The following is a 23,114-nucleotide window of genomic DNA, read 5'->3' on the forward strand; positions in this document are numbered from 1 at the left end:
ATGCACCTGTATATAACACCTTCATCTTTATGAAAAGCAGCTCTAGTGGACAGCTGGTGAATTTGTCATGGTGGCTGCAAAACGTGACAGTACTGATTTGTCCTTGCGGACAGTGGTCAAGCAGGAGGTGCCATTGTCTTCATGCACTACAATTATTCTTGTTTCAGATGAGATAGTGGCCACTATGTGGTGGAATGGACATGGAAGGCAGACCACAGATACCATCAGCCTTTGGCATATACTAAAAATTGCAATGCTGCCTGACCAACATATACACAATACTAAGGTAATCTCTTTTCCGATCTATGTAGAGGCGGCAAAACAGCATTTTAACAAAAAGACATGTCCTCCAGTGATGGCACGATATTTCCTACAGAACAAGAACACACAGGAAACCAATGCCTGGAGTTTATCTATGCTATTCCTGTACCCACTCTCATCCCATAGCTCAGCAGTTTTCATTCTACTTTTATATGGAGACTTGATTATAATTTTTAGGTTTAAAAAAGGCTTTATCACAAACCTCTCATTTACTGGAATCACTGTGATCTGAAGTACCAGTCTCTTAATGTTTTGCAGATGGACTCGGGCTAGGTTCAGCTATGCTGTGACGGCTGAATTAAATTTAGAAGAAAATAAAATGCTTGGGAAGTTTTTCCTTTGTTTAAAGAAGAACCCAGCGAAGCACTTTCTGAACTGATAACATCACTTAACCCCTATGCCATTTCAGACAAAACAACAAACTTTTCTATGAAAAAACTATAGTCTCATTTATTTATTTTTTTGTCATTCAAAAATGTGTGTAAATATTTTCTAAACTGGGGGATAAAACTATCACTTCGCAAAGCATATTTGCCGGATACAATATAAATCGTATTTAGCCAATTATGTGAATGAGAGGCAATTAGGTTTGGTGAGTGTATGTCCAGCAGGAAGCTGGTGTCCTTGGAGCATATGGTGTTGTGTGGAGGTTTCACAACAGTTAAGAAGATATTATTATGAAGAACAAGTACTTTGGACACTTCAAGGGAATCATGAGTGGACACTTTGCGTTTATTTATAGCTTTAGAATTTTAAATGAATACTTTTTAGGTATAATTGTGATCAATTGGATACATTTTTAAATGTTTTTATTGGGTACAATGGGTGTGAATTTCTTTTTTTTTTTTTTTTTTAAGGTGGCAGCAATAATCTATCGTATACACACAAACTATTTTGAGATTTTTTTGGTTCTGTGGCGCAGAGATAAAATTGTTGGGTATCACTGATTATGCTAAACTTTTTTGTCCTGGGAAATGTATTTTGGGATGTCAATTCACTAAACAATACTTAATGTGGTAAGTTCACCAACATGCATCATTTGTGACATTTTTTGATTGAAAAAAAAAAAAAATTTGTTTCGCAAAAATACGTGGGCTGATGAGTGCTATGTGGAAAATTGATTATCTCTCTGATATTTTGTAAATAAAAGTCAGGTCACAAAATGTATTGCATGACTTTCCCACCCTAAGAGCCCAATTGTAGCTTTTTTTATGTTACTATGAAGCGAGGCTGCATAAAAACAAATAAACCTTTTTTTAAATTTCAGTAATGTTGCTCCAAAGAAATGCATAGCAACCCCTCTCTGGTAGCTTTGCAGAGGCTTGGACTGCTATGCTCTATGTGAAAGCAAAAGGATCTGACATGTTCTACACATGCCCTATCAATAATATTCACACTCCATAAACAGCGTTGTTGATTGGAAAAACTGTGTAGAGGGTGTGACGGACCACTGATATACTTAGCACTGCTCTCACACAAAACACAGCAGTCTGCGTCTCCAGCATGCTGCCAGGGTAGGGGAGCTAGGATTAGTGAGCAGCACTATTAATATAAAAAAAAAAAAAAACAAGAAGGTCCCAGGAAGGTGCAGGAACCTATGATTACAGTCTCTCACAAAAGTGAGTACACCGCTCACAAGATTTTATTATATCTTTTCATGTGACAACACTGAAGAAATGACACTTTGCTACAATGTAAAGTAGTGAGTGCACAGCTTGTATAACAGTGTAAATTTGCTGTCCCCTCAAAATAACTCAACACAGCCATTAATAACTAAACTGCTGGCTACAAAAGTGAGAACACCCCTAAGTGAAAATGTCCTAATTGGACCCAATTAGCCATTTTTCCTCCCCGGTGTCATGTGACTCATTAGTTTTACAAGGTGTCAGGTGTGAATGGGGAGCAGGTGTGTTAAATTTGGTGTTATCGCTCACTCTCTCTGGTCACTGGAATAATTTTGCACGCCCAATTTCTCAGTTTTTTATTTGTTAAAAAAGTTGAAATATCCAATAAATTTCATTCCACTTCATGATTGTGTCCCACCTGTTGTTGATTCTTCACAAAAAAATTACAGTTTTATATCTTTATGTTTGAAGCCTGAAATGTGGCAAAAGGTCGAAAAGTTCAAGGGGGCCGAATACTTTTGCAATGCACTGTATATATATATATATATATATATATATATATATATATATATATATATACAGTCAGATCCATAAATATTGGGACATCGACACAATTCTAATCTTTTTGGCTCTATACACCACCACAATGGATTTGGAATGAAACAAACAAGATGTGCTTTAACTGCAGACTTTCAGCTTTAATTTGAGGGTATTTACACCCAAATCAGGTGAACGGTGTAGGAATTACAACAGTTTGTATATGTGCCTCCCACTTTTTAAGGGATCAAAAGTAATGGGACAGATTAACGATCGTAAATCAAACTTTCACTTTTTAATACTTGGTGGCAAATCCTTTGCAGTCAATTACAGCCTGAAGTCTGGAATGCATAGAAATCACCAGACGCTGGGTTTCATCCATGGTGATGCTCTGCCAGGCCTCTACTACAACTGTCTTCAGTTTCTGCTTGTTCTTGGGGCATTTTCCCTTCAGTTTTGTCTTCAGCAAGTGTAATGCATGCTCATTCTGATTCAGGTCAGGTGATTGACTTGGCCATTGCATAACATTCCACTTCTATCCCTTAACAAACTCTTTGGTTGCTTTCGCAGTATGCTTCGGGTCATTGTCCATCTGTACTGTGCAGCACAGTCCAATGACTTCTGAAGCGTTTGGCTGAATATAGCAGATAATATTGCCCGAAACACTTCAGAATTCATCCTGCTGCTTTTGTCAGCAGTCACATTATCAATAAATACAAGAGAACCAGTTCCATTGGCAGCCATATATGCCCACGCCATGACACTACCACCACCATGCTTCACTGATTAGGTGGTAGGCTTTGGATCATGAGCAGTTCCTTTCCTTCTCCATACTCTTCTCTTCCCATCACTCTGGTACAAATTGATCTTGGTCTCATCTGTCCATAGGATGTTGTTCCAGAACTGTGAAGACTTTTTTAGATGTTTTTTGACAAACTCTAATCTTGCCTTCCTGTTTTTGAGTCTCACCAATGGTTTACATCTTGTGGTGAACCCTCTGTATTCACTCTGGTGAAGTCTTCTCTTGATTGTTGACTTTGACACACATACACCTACCTCCTGGAGAGTGTTCTTGGTCTGGCCAACTGTTGTGAAGGGTGTTTTCTTCACCAGGGAAAGAATTATTCGATCATCCACCACAGTTGTTTTCCGTGGTCTTCCGGGTCTTTTGGTGTTGCTGAGCTCACCGGTGCTTTCTTTCTTTTTAAGGATGTTCCAAACAGTTGATTTGTCTACACCTAATGTTTTTGCTATCTCTCTGATGGGTTTGTTTTGTTTTTTCAGCCTAATGATGGCTTTCTTCACTGATAGTGACAGCTCTTTGGATCTAATATTGAGAGTTGACAGCAACAGATTCCACATGCAAATAGCACACTTGAAATTAACTCTGAACCTTTTATCTGCTCCTTGTAAATGGGTTAATGAAGGAATAACACACATCTGGCCATGGGACAGCTGAGCAGCCAATTGTCCCATTACTTTTGGTTCCTTAAAAAGTGTGAGGCACATATACAAACTGTTGTAATTCCTACACCTTTCACCTGATTTGGATGTAAATACCCTCAAATTAAAGCTGAAAGTCGGCAAATCACAGTTAAAGCACATCTTGTTTGTTTCATTTCAAATCCATTGTGGTGGTGTATAGAGCCAAAAAGATTAGAATTGTGTCGATGTCCCAATATTTATGGACCTGACTGTATATATATATATATATATATATACACACACACATACATACATACATACATACATACATACATATATACATGCACAGTATCTCACAAAAGTGAGTACACCCCTTACATTTTTGTAAATACAGTATTTTATTATATCTTTTCATGTGACAACACTGAAGAAATTACACTTTGCTACAATGTAAAGTAGTGAGTGTACAGCTTATATAACAGTGTAAATTTGCTGTCCCCTCAAAATAACTCAACACAGCCATTAATATCTAAACTGTTGGCTGCAAAAGTTAGTACACCCTTAAGTCAAAATGTCCAAAGTGTCAATATTTTGTGTGGCCACCATTCTTTTCCAGCACTGCCTTAACCCTCTTGGGCATGGAGTTCACCAGAGCTTCACAGGTTGCCACCGGAGTCCTCTTCCACTCCTCCATGGCGACATCACAGAGCTGGTGGAAGTTAGAGACCTTGTGCTCCTCCACCTTCTGTTTTAGGATGCCCCACAGATGCTCAATAGGGTTTAGTTCTGGAGACATGCTTGGCCAGTCCATCACCTTTACCCTCAGCTTCTTTAGCAAAGCATTGGTCGCCCTGGAGGTATGTTTGGGGTCGTTATAATGTTGGAATACTTCCCTGCGACCCAGTCTCTGAAAGGAGGGGATCATGCTCTGCTTCAGTATGTCACAGTACATGTTGGCATTCACTGTTCCCTCAACGAACTGTAGCTTCCCAGTGCAGGAAGCACTCATGCAGCCCCAGACCATGACACTCCCACCACCATGCTTGACTGTAGGCAAGACACACTTGTCTTTGCACTCCTCATCTGGTTGCCACCACACACGCTTGATACTATCTGAACCAAATAAGTTTATCTTGGTCTCATCAGACCACAGGACATGGTTCAAGTAATCCATGTCCTTAGTCTGCTTGTCTTCAGCAAACTGTTTGTAGGCTTTCTTGTACATCATCTTTGGGATGACAGCCATGCAAAACAATTTGATGCAGTGTGCGGCGTATGGTCTGAGCACTGCCAGGCTGACCCCCCACCCCTTCAACCTCTGCAGCAATGCTGGCAGCACGCATACATCTTTTTCCCAAAGACAACCTTCTGGATATGACGCTGAGCACGTGCACTCAACGTCTTTGGTCGACCATAGCGAGGCCTGTTCTGAGTGGAACCTGTCCTATTAAACCACTGCATGGTCTTGGCCACCGTGCTGCAGCTCAGTTTGAGGGTCTTGGCAATCTTCTTATAGCCTAGGTCATCTTTATGTAGAGCAACAATTATTTTTCAGATCCACAGAGAGTTCTTTGCCATGAGGTGCAATGTTGAACTTCCAGTGACCAGTATGAGAGAGTAAGAGTGAGAGCGATGACACCAAAATTAACACACCTGCTCCCCGTTCACCCCTTGAGACCTTGTAACACTAACGAGTCACATGACACCAGGGAGGGAAAATGGCTAATTGGGCCCAATTTGGACATTTTAACTTAGGGGTGTACTCACTTTTGTTTTTAGCGGTTTAAACATTAATGGCTGTGTTATTTTGAGGGGACAGAAAATTTACACTGTTACACAAGCTGTAAACTCACTGCTTTACATTGTAGCAAAGTGTAATTTATTCAGTGTTGCCACATCAAAAGATATAAACAATTTACAAAAATGTGTACTCACTTTAGTCAGATACTGTATGTGGTTTTCATAAACATGGATTTATATATTTTGGGGCTATTGAAGATTATATTCAAATTAAGCTTTTTGTGATCACTACCCAGCATTAAAATGATCAATTTCTTCTCAAAGAGGAAAACTACAGGGGGAAAAAAAAAAGTAAAAAAACGAATGCACTAGTAAAATCTGCAAAGCATTTGTGATGTGTTTATCTGTAACACCTAACTACAAAAAAACAAAGTGGTTATTTATTAATAGAGTCTTTAACTGGCAATGTGTAAGCAGTAAATGCTAAGGGTCAGCATAAAGCACCATTGTCTTTGTTATAGCACAACCTTCATTGTACTGTTGTCTTTTCCACTATGCGTGATCTTATAGCATGCTTAGTCACATCTTAGCTGGCCTGTCCTTACTAATCTTCATCTCACTGCATGCCAGTCCACAATGTATTTCCAAGAAAACCTCATGCGGTAATCCTGCTATTAGTTAAAGATACCATTTGGGACTTTATTTAAAGCAGTCTTTTCACAAATTAAGAGGAACCTATGGTATATTAGATCTAGCTTATCCCTACGATAAGCAACATTGTATCTGCTACTTTCTCTGTAGAGTAATACAAACAGGCAATACAGGAGTCAGAATAAATGTGGCTCCTACAGACCTTCTTAACCTCCCACTCTGCAAAAAAAAAAAAAGAAAAAAAAAAATGATTACACTTTTAAGCAGTTTGCATTAAAGTTGGGATTCACCATATATTCATTCAAAGTGAACCACTACTACATTCTTTCCAGATTCTGGCTATCAGCACACACTGTTGACTAGCTGTGGTTACCTTTATTAGCCAGAAAAGTCACCTCTGTGTCCCTCTCCGTTTTAGTTTTCTTTTGTTAATGGAATTTACCTGGCTACTCCGTGCCATTGGGTATTCCACTGTGCATGCCGAGAAAACAACCAAGAGCCAGGAACAATATCAATTCTGCATGCTGCATGCATGTGTAGGAGTTAAAGAGGTTGTAAACTCAGTTAACATTTTTTTTTTTACAACCTGAAAGAGAAACACATAATGAGCTAGTATGAATCGCATACTAGCTCATTATGAAATACTTACCTTAGAACGAGCCCCCGCTGTGCCGCCCGCTTACCTGTATGACGGGCGACATGTTCAGTCGCCCGTCTTCCAGGATCGCGGCATCTGGCCATCTGATTGGCCGGACCCGCGATTACGTCACTCCCGCGCATGCGCGCGGGAGCCGACGGTCACGGCACGGGGCTCTGAAGGAACGGCACCAGCGGCCGTTCCTTCAGAGCGCATGCGCCAGTGACGTCACTGGCTGCATGTAAGGTAAATATCTCCTAAACGGTACATGTTTAGGAGATATTTACAGTACCTAAAGGTAAGCCTTATCATAGGCTTACCTATAGGTACAACTTGCAGAGGAGGGTTTACTTCCTCTTTAATGTGGTATTAAACCCAAAACCAACAATGTATTAAATTGCAGCAATTCTTAGATGTGATGGCTATATTAGGTTTCTTTTTTCAGGCTTGGTCCACACTGGTGCAAATTGGATGTGAGTTTCCCTGCATTCGATTAGCATGTCAGGAGACTGTGACCAGCTCTCAATAGAGCCAGTTCACACAGCTCTGGGACAGCTGCAGAGCGGTTTGCAGAAGGGTCCTGTACATCTTCTTGCCTGTTTCAGGTCCTAATTCAGCCAAACATTTGGACATGAAATGGAGAGAAGGGACTCACCAGACCCCCTGCTGCAAGCCGCTCTACACACAGTGTGAACCCAGCCCTTTTTCCCCTTTATTTTCACTTGGTGATCCAGTCAATATATCTTTTATTTTTTCAACTTACTTTAACTGACCAAGCTGTCCAGACAAAGTTCAGTTAGAAGGTTGAAACAAACTATTTTATGACTGACAGCAGTGCTTACAGTGGTCAGCTTTTATTTATGTAAAGCCTTTATCCCAAAAGGAAAACAAAAAAAACAGTTTGCCATAACTGCTTACAAAGTGTTAGCTGGAGTTCTGCTTCAGTTTAAGTCTATCTAAGGAAGCTATTCTTAACCCACCCTCCCCAGACTGACAGTGCTGCTGCCCAAAGGTGTCTGTTTTACTATTTCATCCAGAATTCATACTGGAAGTGTGTTACTTGTTGGATTACAAGGTCAAATACAAGCCAAAAACCTAAAAAAGAAAACAAATGCAGCTACCACACCTAAGAATTGGTATGCTGCAATATATTTTTGTTTTGGGGTTTAACCACTTAACGACCGGCCATGTAGCATTACTACTACAGGGCTGCCGCTCTGTGCAGAATCAGGTATACTGTATATATGAGATTCTGCATTTTCGAGTAGGGGCGCACGCTCGCCCACTCGCTCAGATGTGCCGTGATTCCTCACAGCACACGCCGATCACCGGGTCCTAGCCAGTTTTTGACCACCGGCACCCGGGGATCAGCTCTGAGTGTCACTGAACACAGCTCAGAGTGTAAACAGCACAGAGCTGTGTTCAGTGACAGGGGATCTAGTTGGTTTTTCCTAAACAACTAGATACCCAGTAAAAGCAGCACACACACAAACACTTGTTAGGCATATGTTTAACCCCTTGATTGCCCTAGATGTTAACCCCTTTCTGCGCAGTGTCATTAGTACAGTAACAGTGCATATTATTAGCACTAATCACTTTAATATTGGCACTGGTGATGTCAATGGCAGTTAGTTCCCACAAGGTGTGTCAGAGTGGCTGCCGCACTATTGCAGTCCCGTTGGAAGTCGCTAATCGCTGCCATTACTAGTATAAAAAATAAATAAAATCCAGTATATATACCATAGTTTGTAGGCACTATAACTATCACACAAACCATCAATATACACTAATTGGGATATTTTTTTTTTTTTTACCAAAGACATGTAGAAAAATACATTTTAGCCACAATGTATTAGGAGATTTGATTTTTTTTAACTTTTTATAACTTTTATAGAAATAAAAAAAAAATTGAGTTTAACAGCAGCACAAAGCCTAAGTCCTTTTAATTACTCCCTGCCCTAGTTATAACTTTTTTAATAGACCCTTTTATACAGGGAGAGAGTCAAATTGCTGCAGTTATGAAGCATAGACACCAGAACATGCCTACTGCAGCCTCATAAACCCTCCTGTCATGATCGAATCTCAGGCATTTCCTGATAGTGTCAAAGCTTTACTGTCCCTTCCTGCCTCCTGTGCACTTCCTATGTCAATAGGACAGACGGTTACTACTTCTCCTAGGTCCCCTTCCTTCACCAATTGGAGGCCACTGACGATTTTAAGGATAATTAACCACTTGCCCTCTGGAAAATTTACTCCCCTTAATGACCAGGCCATTTTTGCTATGCAGCGTTTTTTGTCATGCAACGCTATGCCTAAATGAAATATCTTTTTTTTTTTCACACAAATAGAGCTTTCTTTTGGTATTTGATCACCTCTGGGTTTTTTATTTTTTTTATGATATAAAAGAACACAGACCAACAATTTTGAAAAAAACAAAAAAAAAAAACAAAATTTTGTGGGTTTAGGGTTTTTTTTCTGCCCTTGAAATCCCCTGTTATCCTATGGGGATGATTTCCTTAAGGCAAATATACTGTGCACTGCAAGTGCACTTGCTCCTGAGCTTAGTAAATGAGGTAAAACTTGACTTTGCAAAGATCACTCAATCACATGCTAGGGAAATAAAATAATGGGATATTTGACTTACCGTAAAATCCATTTCTCTGATGTTCATTGACGGACACCTCCTCAACTTCTTGACTAAGTGGGTTATGCTGCCCCTACAGGAGTAAGACACTAGGCAGGAAAATACTCGACTACGCCTATGAGGCAGTTCCAGGGTGTATACTCCCACTCTCTGTCATGTTACAAGCAGTGTCAGAAGAAAAAAAACAAACTCCATAGAGGGGTGGGGCTGTGTCCGTCAATGAACATCAGAGAAACAGATTTTAGGGTAAGTCAAAAATCCAATTTTCTCTTTCGTTCATTGACGGACACAGCTCCTCATCTTCTTGACTATGTGGGACGTCCCAAAGCAGTGTCAAACATGAGGGGTGGGAACAGTAAAAAAAAATACTTCCCAAGGCTAAACATGGCCAACCAGGTAACATGGATCTCAAGGCCAGGTGTTGCTCAACCCCTCATTGGTGGAAGGCCAAGATCCAAGTCCCCGAAAAGGTGTAAACCCTGAGAGATTCACACCACGCAATGTACGTCTTCCAAGTACGATGGTAAATCTTTCTAGAAGTGGATTTTCTAGCTTTTTACAGCGTAGGAATCGCTGAGTCAGACAACCATCTATCCTTCAGCACCTGGCTTTCAACAGCCAAGCCGTTAAAGCCAGTGACTGTAAAGCAGGATGGAAGATTGGCCCTTGCGACAACAGATCTTCCCTGAGAGGAAGTCTCCAAGGAGCATCGGCGACCAGCTGTACTAGATCGGTGTACCAAGACCGGAGACGCCAGTCTGGAGCCACTTGGATGACTGGAATCTCTTCTGCCTCGATCCGGCACAGGAGTCTTGGCAGAAGCTTGAAAGAAGGAAAAAGAGGAGGTAAATCAGATGATACCGAATCTAGGGAGTCACTAATGTGTCTGTGGCGTCAGCCAGAGGATCCTGGGACCGTGCCACAAACCTCTGCAATTTTCTATTAAGGTGGGAGGCCAACAGATCCACCTCGGGAATACCCCACCTGAGACACAACTGATGAAGTGACCATTACCCCTGGTCCAACACCTGTCTACTGAGGTAATCCTCCTGCCAATTTTCCACCCCTGGAATGTGCACAGCAGAGAGGGCTGGAACTAATCGTCCTACCCACCTTAGAATACGGGCTACTTCCCGAGCCGCCAGGGCACTTCTCGTGCCCTCTTGGTGATTGACATAGGCCACGGTGGTGGCATTGTCCGATTGAAACCATACCGGACACCCCTAGAGACGACATGTCCAATGATCCAGACAGAGTCTGATCACTCGGAGTTCAAGTACATTGATCGGTAGCCTGGACTCTTCCAGAGTACAGACCCCCCTGAGCACACTCTGTGCCAAGGACGCCTCCCCACCCGGACAGGCTGGCATCCGTGGTGATGACCGTCCAGTATAGGGGAAGAAATGATTTGCCCTGACGAAGTGCCGGACAACGAACCCACCAAACCACGGACCCCCTCGTACTCCGGCTCAACAGGATCTGATTATCTGGAGACTGAGGATTCTTGTTCCATTTCACCAGAATCTCTTTGTGCAGAGATCTCGTGTGGATCTGTGCAAACGGAACCGTCTCGAAAGTAGACACCATCAGGCCCAGTACCCCCCATGCAAGACCAAAGAGATGACCGTCTGCTGTGACAGCAGAAGCTAAATTGCCTCCTGCAATTTCCAAAGTTTTTCCAGAGGAAGAAACACTCTGGCTGAGACCCAGTCCAGAGTCAGACTCAGATAGTCCAGGCTTGTGGACGAAACCAGAGCAGACTTCTGAAGATTCAGAAATCCAACCGATCTCCCTCAGAGTTCGCAAAGTAATCTCCAAGTTGTCCAACAGAGCAGTCGAAGACTCTGCTCACAAAAGCAGATCGTTCAGATACCCCAGTACCGCTATCCCCTGCTGACGCATCAATGCTAGCACCAAAGCCAATACTTTTGTGAAGACCTGAGGAGCAGAGGTGAGACCAAAGGGTAACACCACAAACTAATAATGCTCCTAGCCCACGGCAAAGCAGAGGAAGCGCTGGGATGTAGGTAGATGTCCCTGATGTCGATGGAGGCAAGGAAATCCCCCTGATGTAGGGATGCCATCACTGTGCGAATGGATTCCATTTGGAACTTCTGTACTCGCACAAAGCAGTTTTTATGAAGGGAAACTAGGAAATGGGGGGGAGGGTACAGATGTAGAATTAGCCAGATGTAGAATTAGCCAGTGGAAAGCAAGTTTCAGAGGGCAGAAATGGGGGCATTAGCGGTAGGGTGTTTGGAGCCCCTATACCCAGGGTGGGTATGGGGAAAAATCAAGTGAGCAGCCTAAAAACATCAAATGAGGATAAATGTAACCGGTCAAAATTAAGAGGTTTGTATACCAATGCCATAAGCCTGGCCAACAAGATGGGAGAGCTGGAGCTACTGATGTTTGAGGAGGACTTAGATTTTGTGGGGATAACTGAGACTTGGTTTGACAGTTTTCATGATTGGATGGCGACCATTCAGGGGTATTCCCTTTATCACAGAGATAGAGAGGGTAAAAAAGGGGGAGGGGTATGTCTGTATATTAAGAACAGTGTACAGGTAAATATGAGGGATGATATTAATAATGGAGCTAAGGACGAGGCAGAATCCCTATGGGTAGAGCTTCAAAGGGAAGGCACGGTGGGGAAGGTAATACTGGGCGTATGCTATAGGCCCCCCAACCATAGTTACATAGTAGGTGAGGTTGAATAAAGACAATAGTCCATCCAGTTCAACCTGTGTAGGTGTGTGTGGCCGTAATCATCTTGCATGCCCCTGAATGTTCTGATCCTTGAGATGTACGTCTAAGAGTCTTTTGAAAGCCACCATACTTCCTGCAGAAACCACCTCTTGTGGTAGAGAATTCTTGTAGCTCTAACAGTAAAGAACCCCCTGCGTTGCCTGAGGTTAAAACGCTTCTCCTCTAATCACATTGTATGCCCTCGAGTCATCATGCAATCCTTACAACTGAATAGCTTTTTTTCTATGCCGAGATCACCATTGAGATATTTATAAATTGCTATCGTGTCCCCTCTCAGGCGTCTCTTCTCCAGGGAGAATAAATCAAGCGATTGCAGACGCTCTTCATAATTAAGGTCTTCCAATCCCCTAATTAGTTTAGTTGCCCTTCTCTGGACTCTCCAGCTCCAACACATCCCTCCTGAGGACTGGCGACCAGAACTGGACAGAATACTCCAGATGTGGTCAGACCAGAGTCTTATAAATTGGAAGGATTATAGACTTATCTCTGGAATTTCTTGACACTAAGTCACCTTTGATTATTGATTTTTTGGTATTTGCACTAAATTCATTTTCTAATTATATCAAGACACATCTATTTGTCTAACCAGAGGGAGGAGGGGGAGGCAGACCTAATTTTACAGATAGGATTGGCAATAAGGACGGGGAACGTCATTATAATGGGGGACTTTAATTATCCAGATATAGACTGGGCAGAAGAAACCGCACACTCAGCCAAGGCTCGGCAGTTCCTAAATGTTTTGCAGGACAATTTCATGGGACAGATGGTGAATGCACCGACGAGAAAAAATGCGGTACTTGACCTACTGATTACCAACAATACAGACCTGCTCACGGATATAGAAATACGGGAGAACTTAGGAAACAGTGACCATAGGTCAATAAGTTTCAGTATTAATTACAGTTATAGGAAGCAGAGGGGTAATATAAGGACGCTGAATTTCAAAAGAGCCAATTTCCCAAAACTGCGCTCGCTGCTAGAAAATATCAATTGGGATGGAACCCTGGGAACAAAGGACACGGAGGAAAAATGGGAGTGCTTCAAGAGCATACTTAACAAGGGGATTGACCAGTGCATTCCAAAGGGAAATAAATTTAAAAGAGCAAAATTAAACCCTGGGTGGCTAAACACCAACATAAAAATGCATATTAGTGCTAAAGAAAAGGCCTTCAAAAAATACAAGACTGGGGGGTCATTGGCAGCATTTAAGCATTATAAAGAGTGTAATAAGAAATGTAAAGACGAAATCAGGGCGGCTAAAATAGAACACGAGAGACATATAGCGGAGGAGAGTAAAAAGAACCTCAAGAAGTTCTTTAAGTATATAAACAGTAAGAAAGCGAGGCCAGATCACATTGGCCCCATAAAAGATGACAAAGGAAATATGGCCACTGAGGACAGAGAAAAGGCGGAAGTGTTAAATCATTTCTTCTCTTCAGTCTTCACAAAAGAATCAGGGGGCTACACAAACCTTGCTTGTAAGGCCAAACTAAACAACACACCTCAGGAAGTGCCGCCATGGCTAACAGAAGATAGACTTAGAACTAAACTAGAGAAACTTAACATAAATAAATCACCGGGACCGGATGGCTTGCACCCTAGGGTTCTTAAAGAGCTAAGCCAGGTGATTGCCAGACCATTATTCTTGATCTTTAAGGATAGTTTACAGACGGGTATGGTGCCAGCTGATTGGAAAAAAGCCAACGTGGTACCAATATTTAAAAAGGGGCCGAGGTATTTCCCGGGGAACTATAGGCCGGTCAGCCTAACATCTGTAGTCTGCAAGATTTTGGAGGGGATGTTAAGGGACCACATACAAGACTTTAGTAATGAAAACAGAATAATTAGTAGTAATCAGCATGGATTTATGAAAAATCGTTCTTGCCAAACCAATCTATTAACCTTCTACGATGAAGTGAGCTGCCACCTAGATAAAGGAAAGCCTGTGGATGTGGTGTATCTGGACTTTGCAAAGGCCTTTGACACCGTTCCCCACAAACGCTTACTGTACAAACTAAGGAAGGTAGGTATGGACCATAAGGTGAGTACCTGGACAGAGAACTGGCTCCAGGGGAGAGTCCAGAGGGTGATGATTAATGGGGAGTACTCGGATTGGGCGGGTGTGGAAAGTGGGGTCCCCCAGGGTTCGGTCCTGGGACCAATCCTGTTTAATTTATTCATAAATGATCTAGAGGAGGGGATATCTAGTACAATCTCAGTATTTGCAGATGACACCAAACTAGGCATGCCGATATCTTCTATGCAGGATGTAGAAACCTTGCAAACGGACCTGAACAAAATAACGGGGTGGGCAACTACATGGCAGATGAGGTTTAATGTTGATAAATGTAAAGTAATGCACTTGGGAGCTAAAAACCAGGAAGCAAGCTACTCACTAGGGGGGGGGGGAACCTCTGGGTGAGTCTAGGATGGAAAAGGACTTGGGGGTACTGGTAGACAACAGGCTTGGCAGTGGCATGCAATGCCAAGCCGTTGCAAGTAAAGCCAACAGAATACTGGGATGTATAAAAAAGGGGATTCACTCCAGAAATAAAGAGATTATTCTTCCACTCTTCAAGACTCTGGTCCGGCCACATCTGGAGTATGCTGTCCAGTTCTGGGCACCGGTCCTCAGGAAGGATGTGCTGGAACTGGAAAGAGTCCAGAGAAGGGCAACAAAAATAAATTAGGGGAATGGAGGACATCAGCTATGAGGAGAGGCTACAGGCACTGAACCTGTTCTCTCTGGAGAAGAGAAGATTGAGGGGGGATATGATATCAATGTACAAATACTGTACTGGCGACCCTAGCATAAGGAACAAACTATTCAGAGTAAGGGAATACAATAAGACACGTGGCCACTCACTAAAACTAGAGGAAGGGCGGTTTAACCTTAAAATGCGTAAGGGGTTCTTCACTGTGAGAGCGGTAAGGATGTGGAATTCTCTTCCACAAGCAGTCGTATCAGCAGGGAGCATCAATAGTTTCAAAAAACTGTTAGATGGACACCTTAGAGACCACAACATACAGGGGTATACAATGTACGGTTAAAAGCAAACACACACACACATCATAGGTTGAACTGGATGGACTGTTGTCTTTTTTCAACCTCACTAACTATGTAACAGTTTAGTGCCTTGAGGTCCAGAATTGGACGCACCTTGCCTTCCTTCCTGGGAACTGTAAACAGGTTTGAGTCCACTACAGGAGGAACCATACATTTTTTAAGGAGGGGGTCCTCATAGGGATACAGCATTGCAAAATGCTTAAGGATTGCAAAGCTGCGTTTCGGGCATCCCCAGTGTTTTGTGACAATATTGTCAAAGAAGGCGGGAAAGGGGAACACCTTTGCCGCTTTCGAGGACCTGTGGTTGCCAAAGGTGACACGTGACTCTGATGCTGCGTTAGTCGCATCCTTCATCTTTAAGGTTTCCCGCACTGATACAATCAGCACAACCACTAATGCCTTTTTCATGTGCAGCTTGAGGAGCATCCTAACTATCTGAGCACGGAGGGTGCGTGGGCGCAGACCCCGAAGGGTAACTCACATCCGCAGCAGGAAGCAGGTGAAGGTGGGGGGGGGGGGCGCTTTTGCTAGCCCGTTTCCCAGCACCAAATCTAGCTTGGACACAAAGGTCTCCACTCCAGGACTGCCGTCAGTGCAGTCAGTTGTTGGGACCCGAAGTGCCCGACTGCCTCTGAGAGGGGATCAGGTGGTGAAATATGCTCCAGGGACTCCATTATTGGAGATGGGAACCTACACAAAAAAGTGTAGAACACTGCAAAGGACACCCCACCGTGCCGGCAGCACCACAGGGCCCAGCACAGAGCACTTCCGCTGTAACAGCAGAGAGAGGGAGAGAGAACCCCACAAACAGACTCGCCACTACCGGTCAGGTACTCACAGTACCAAACTGCACACCATATGGTGATCAGGAAGAGGAATATCCTGAGATCAGCACTAGAGGCCGAGGAGGGGCACCCACTGCCGAATCACCACCCATCCGGCTACAAAAACATGGCCACCACTATTATCAATGGGAAACCACAAGAAAATGGCTGCTGAGGCTACACAAACATGGCTGCCGATCTGTGGCATAAAAGGCTACAAGAAATGGCCGCCTCGCATGGCACCACGCGGCCCCAGGGGGGACACCAGAAGATCCAAAATGATCCCAACAGGAAGGGGGGCCCTGGCAGGCACCCCCGCAGGCCCATCCCCCTCCCAAGGTTTGATCGTTTGGTCGCCGGCAACGCGCTCCCTCCCCCACCCCCATCGCCAGCTCAACCCCCCAGGCCAACCTAAAAAGGTATGTTGGGGGGGTGCAGGCAGATGGGGGGGGCAAGGAGGGGGGGTTGACTGGGAGGGGAGCCCGGGGTTCTGACCATCCTAAGGAGGGGACCACGTCCACCCCAAAACCCTCCAGGGGTAGAGGGGGGACAGCTACTTACCACACCAGGAACAGGGTTGGCACCGCTCCAGACTGACCACTGCTCCATCGTAATGTGGGTGCTGTTGGCCAGGAGGAAACGCTGCGAATCAGGCTGAAGCCAGTTCGTATGCGCCCTCGCAAGACACTTACTTGCAGGCCAGCCCCTGTCCAGTGGGGCTATGTCGCTGCTGACCTAGCGCAGAGCTGCAGTTTGCACGCGCTCGCTGGCCAGACTGGAGGGATCCTTTGGATCTAGATTATCCAGTCCATCGCCCAGTCCGGCACTTGATTGTATCTCTCCCAAGAGCAAAATAATAAAAAGAGGAAAAAGATTCCATTTAAAAAGAAAAAATTGCCAGGACCAGAGATTCCCAGCAAGGAACTAGGTCCTTACTCCTGACTAGGCAGAAAAAAACTGAGTACCTATAGCAGAGAGTGGGAGCATACCCCCTGAGACTGCCCAATAGGCGTAGTCAAGTTTTTTCCTGCTTCATGTCCTACTCCTGTAGGGGGCAGCATAACCCACGTAGTCAAGAAGATGAGGAGCTGTGTCCATCAATGAATGAAAGAGAAACAGCATTTTTGCTTTCACGTGATTGGATGATAGAAATCAGCAGAGCTTCCCCTTAGATCTAGAGCAACTGCACCTGCAGTGCACAATATACAGTGGGGAAAATAATTATTTGATCCCCTGCAGATTTTGTAAGTTTGCCCACTTACAATTTTATCATAGATGTAGTTTTAAATGATAGACACAGAATATCAACCAAAAATAAAAAAAAAACAAAAAAACACATGACACAAAATGTTATAGAGTTGCAGTTCAGTGAGTAAAATAAGTATTTGATCCCCTAACAACCAACAATAATTCTGACTCCCACAGACTGGTTACAGTTTGTGCTCATGTGGTAAAGAGCTAAGTCCTGTCAATTTTAGAAGGTGCTCCTAACGACAACTCGTTATTTGTATAAAAGACACCTGAATCTTTCTTCAATTCAAACCTCACCATCATTGGCAAGACCAAAGAGCTGTCAAAGGACATCAGGGACAAGATTGTAGACCTGTACAAGGCTGGAATGGGCTACAAGGCCATCAACAAGAGGCTTGGTGAGGAGACAACTGTTGGAATGATTATTTGCAAATAGAAAAAAATACAATAGAAGATAGAAAAAATACAAAATAACCATCAAATCACTCTCAATCTGGAGCTCCATACAAAATGTTGCCTCATGAGGTAGAGATGATCATGAGAAAAGTGAGGGATCAGACCAGAACTCAGGGGAGGAGCTTGTGAATGATCTCAAGGCAGTTGGGTCCACAGTCACCAAACAAACTATTGGTAACATAATACGCTGCCAAGGATTGAAATCCTGAAGTGCCCGCAAGGTCCCCCTCCTCAAGTACAGGCCCAACTGAAGTTTGCCAATGAACATCTGAATGATTCAGAGAAGGATTGGGAGAAAGTGATGTGGTCTGATGAGACCAAAATTAAGCTCTTTGGCATTAACTCGACTCGCCGTGTTTGGAGGAACAAAAATGCTTACTATGACCTTAAGAATACCTTTCCTACAGTCAAGCACGGAGGGGGAAACATGATGCTTTGGGGCTGTTTCTCTGCTAAAGGTACAGGCCGGCTTTGCCATATTGAGGAGCCAATAGACGGGGTCTTGTATTGTAAAATCTTTGATGAGAAACTTCTTTCCTCAGCCAGAACACTGAAGATGGGTCATTGATGGGTCTTCCAGCATGACAATGACCCAAAATATACCACCAAGGCAACAAAGGATTGGCTCAAGAAGAAGCATATTAAAGTCATGGTCTCCAGACCTTAATTCTATAGAAAATGTATAGAAGGAGCTGAAATTTCAAGTTGCCAAGCGACAGCCAAGAAACCTTAAGGATTTAGAGATGATCTGTAAAGAAAAGTGGACCAAAATCCTTCCTGAGATGTGTGCAAACCTGGTAACCAACTACAAGAAACGTCTTACTTCTGGGCTTGCCAACAAGGGTTTCTCTACTAAGTACTAAGCCATGTTTTGCTTGGGGATCAAAAACTTACATAGAGACATTCTGTCTCTATGATTTAAAATACACCTATGATAAAAATGATAGACCCTTCATTTCTTTGTAAGTGGACAATCTCCCCCCCACTATTTGCCTTTAGTAAATCAACCTCTATGTATTCACATGGACGTTTTTAGCAGTTTAGTAGCACAAGAGTTTAGAGGATGTTTTCTAAATGCCCTAAAATCACATTCAGGAGAGGGAATATTGACCACAAAAAACGCTGACTGCTGTTAAACGCCCTTAAACATTAGGCACGTTTAGCACTTCAGCGCTTATTTCAATGGCCAGAATAAATTACAATTCTTGCCAATGAAATAAATGCCCAAACTCCAAACACTGCTAAACTCACCTAAATTGGTTTGAAAAAAATGCAGCTTAGGTGCGTTTATAGTGCTGATTTTCTCCTGCTAGGAGAAACAGTGTTTAAAAGAAACAAGTCTGCATGAGGCCTAGGGGTGGTGTAAAAACAGTCAAGTTAAGGGGTAAATTTAGGTTTGCTTTAATGTGTTTCTTTGGACTTACAAAAGCTTAGCTGACGACTTTCACAGAATTCGGCATACTGCGCTGAATCCATTGTTCGGGTTTGTTTTTCAGCTCTCTGCAAGGAAAAAAATATATAATTATACCAAATAATAAATGCTAGAAAATTGCAAAGATGTAACCTACCATTCAACCGGTACAGCCACATATATGAAAAGTGCTAACTAGATGTGCTGTGGTCCCTAGCCAATAAAGTGATTGTCCTATAACGTACTTCATGACAAAGGGATATACTGAATGCTTTACAGCAGCAACTAGCCTTTTAGGAGACTATGTTAAACATAGCATCTGACACAAGCACATTCACTGAGTTATTGGACTGGATAAAGTACATCTGGAAAGTATTCACAGCGTTTCACTTTGTCCACATTTTGTTATGTTAAAGATTTATTCCAAAATGGTTTAAATTAATTATTTTCCTCAAAATTCTACAAACAATACCCCATAATGACAACATGAAAGAAGTTTGTTTAAAATAAAAAAATTACATGTACATAAGTATTCACAGCCTTTGCCATGACAATCAAAAGTTTCCAATGATCATCCTTGAGATGTTTCTACAACTTGATTGGAGTCCACCTGTGGTAAATTCAGTTGATTGGACATGATTTGGAAAGGCACATACCTGTCTATTTAAGGTTACATAGTTAGCATTGCATGTCAGAGCACAAACCAAGCCATGACGTCCAAGGAATTCACTGTAGACCGCTGAGACACGATTGTATCGAGGCAGAGATCTGGGGAACCTTGTGATGGTGGCAGCATCATGCTGTGGGGTGTTTTTCAGCAGGAGGAACTGGGAGCCTAGTCAGGATCGATGGAAAGATGAATGCAGCAATGTACAGACATTCTTAAAAAAATCTGCTCCAGAGCACTCTGGACCTCAGACTGGGGTGAAGGTTCACCTTCCAACAGGACAACGAGCCTAAGCACACAGCCAAGATAACAGAGGAGTGGCTATGGAACAACTCTGTGAATGTCCTTGAGTGGCCCAGCCAGAGTCCAGACTTGAACCCAATTGAACATCTCTGGAGAGATCTAAAAATGGCTGTGCACCAAGACACCCCATCCAAATTAATGCAGCTTGAGAGGTCCTGCAAAGAAGAATGGGAGAAACTACCCAAAAATAGGTGTGCCAAGCTTGTAGCATCATACTCAAAAAGACTTGAGGCTGTAGTTGGTGTCAAAGGTGCTTCAACAAAGTTTTGAGTAAAGGCTGTAAATACTTATATACCGTACATGCAATTGTTTTTGTTTTTTATTTTTAATACGTTTGCAAAGATTTCAAACAAACTTCTCTTTCACTTGTTATTATGGGGTATGGTTTTTAGAATTTTGAGTAAAATAATGAATTTAATCCATTTTGGAATAAGGCTGTAAAACTGTGGAAAAAGTTAAGCGCTGTGAATACTTTCCTGGATGCAGTGTATATCCACTTTCACCAGCTCCTTTCGAAGGAGGGTAATGTGATTACAATTGTGGTAAAAAATACTGCTCTAACAAAAATAGTGAACAAATAGCCGCTGACACTCCAACAGACTGTGATGGCAACCAAATATAACAAAAATTGTGCAGCGCTCAAATGTTAAAGTGAGCACAATGGGATACACACTGAAATGCAAAAATAGTTCAATATTCAAAATTAGACAAAAAAGGAAGGTGACCAGTCCCACATGGCAGAGGCTTCCACTAATTCTTCTCCAAATGGTGGGTATAGGAAGGTCACTCAAGGATGGTCAGATGGTAAGAAGCATTCAATACAATTCGGCACTCTTGACAATCCTAACGCGTTTCATTACACATAACATTTTCAAAGGAATTAACCTGCTAATTCCTTTGAAAGTGTTGTGTAATGAAACGCGTTAGATTTGTCAAGAGTGCCGAATTGTATTGAATGCTTCTTACCATCTGACCCATTGTAAGTGCATTACTTTCTTTGCTTTAATAAACCATTTAAACGGTATCACGCTATGGTGTCTTTTCGATTTATTCCACATACACCTTTCTGAATGGGGATTTCCAGATATCCATACGTGTACCATCCTTGAGTGACCTTCCTATATCCACCATTTGGAGGAGAATTTGTGCCTCTGCCATCTGTTCCAAGGAGATCATCACTTTCAGCCTGCATGACCCAATTGCTGTAAGGTACTTTGGGTCCATGCCATCTGGTGAGCGAATTATATTCTCTTTTTGGTGTGGGATTTATCACAAGTATTCACTCTTCTATGTGAGACTGGTCACCTTCCTTTTTTGTCTAATTTTGAATATTGGACTTTATTTTTGCATTTCAGTGTGTATCCCATTGTACTCACTTTAACATTTGAGCGCTGCACAATTTATGTTATATAATGTGATTACAAGCCAATTCTCTTAAAAGGCTAAGAGGTTGATTTACTAAAAATGGAAACTGCAAAATCTGGTGGGGCTCTGCATAGAAACCTATGAGCTTCTGGGGTTTTTTTTGTCAAAGCCTAATTGAACAAGCTAAAGTTAGAAGCTGATTGGCTACCATGCACAGCTTCACCAGATTTTTTTCACTTTCCAGTTTTAGTAAATCAACCCCTAAGTGTCTGGATGGGAAGATGGGAGTGAGATCAATGCATATAATTTCTTCGAACTACTTTATGGTTTTTGTTTTTTTTTTCATATCAAGCATTCTGTCAAGGTGCCCATGGTTGTTTTTTGGGTATACCTTTCCTTAATCACAAGTAGGTCTTAGATTGCAGGGATTTTTAAAGCAAGTGGGAAAGATGAATGCTTTATAGCGATACATGGATTAGATTCCTTAAGGCACTATGAGGCCTCCTTGTTGACAGTTAAACACCTTTGGTTCCTAAACGTAGCCTTAAACAGCCATTATTTCTAACAACAATAATACTTTCACAGAGGACCAGCCAAAATATACCAATGACATACATTTCAGAAAAGAAAAAAAAAAAAAACAGCAAACAAAACACCACTAAATTATATTCAAAAATACACAATGGGGTTGATTTAATAAAACTGGAGAGTGCAAAATCTGGTACATCTGTACATGGTAGCCAATCAGCTTCTGACTTCAGCTTGTTTAATTAAATATAATACATTAAGTGCAACGCTAGGTGAAAAAATGAAATACATTGTCACCAATATATTAAAAATGAACTTAGTCTATACATTCTTCTAAGATAATAGGGAATGCAAAAAAATCCATAAAGTGAAAAGATGAAATGAAATTATGAAGTAAAAACAGTATCATAAAGAGTCCAAATGATGAACTGTGAATCTTCAAAAATTGTGCAAATCATCTAGTGGGAACCAAGTGAAGAGCCAACACCCACAGGAAAGGGATATAGATGTATGCTCACCAGATTCTGTGGATCCAGGTGCCATATAGCAAGAGGGTCAAACACGCATAGTACTGATCCACAGCTCACACGTTATGAGATGATCCACATAACATGCACACATGCAATAATAGATCAGTGGGGATGGATGACTCAAACCTCCAGACATTCCATATTCCATGTAAAAGATGGTGACACCCACATACAGGTCCCTCTAAAAAAATTAGCCTATTGTGATAAAGTTCATTATTTTCTATAATGTACTGATAAACATTAGACTTTCATATATTTTAGATTCATTACACACAACTGAAGTAGTGCAAGCCTTTTATTGTTTTAATATTGATGATTTTGGCATACAGCTCATGAAAAACCAAAATTCCTATCTCAAAAAAT

General features: G+C 42.2%; 1 protein-coding gene across 1 annotated transcript in view; it reads right to left on the reverse strand.

Moving 5' to 3' along the window:
* Positions 1-23,114, reverse strand: part of SUPT3H (SPT3 homolog, SAGA and STAGA complex component) — an 883,959-nt gene that overhangs the window by 233,072 nt on the left and 627,773 nt on the right. Inside the window, exon 7 of the mRNA XM_082250036.1 lies at positions 19,372-19,447. Within this exon, the coding sequence (XP_082106162.1) occupies positions 19,372-19,447 (76 nt within the window). The remainder of the gene's footprint in view (positions 1-19,371; positions 19,448-23,114) is intronic.

The sequence above is a fragment of the Pelophylax lessonae genome (genome assembly GCF_965119305.1).
Source record: "Pelophylax lessonae genome assembly, chromosome: 3".
NCBI classification, from domain to species: Eukaryota; Metazoa; Chordata; class Amphibia; order Anura; family Ranidae; genus Pelophylax; species Pelophylax lessonae.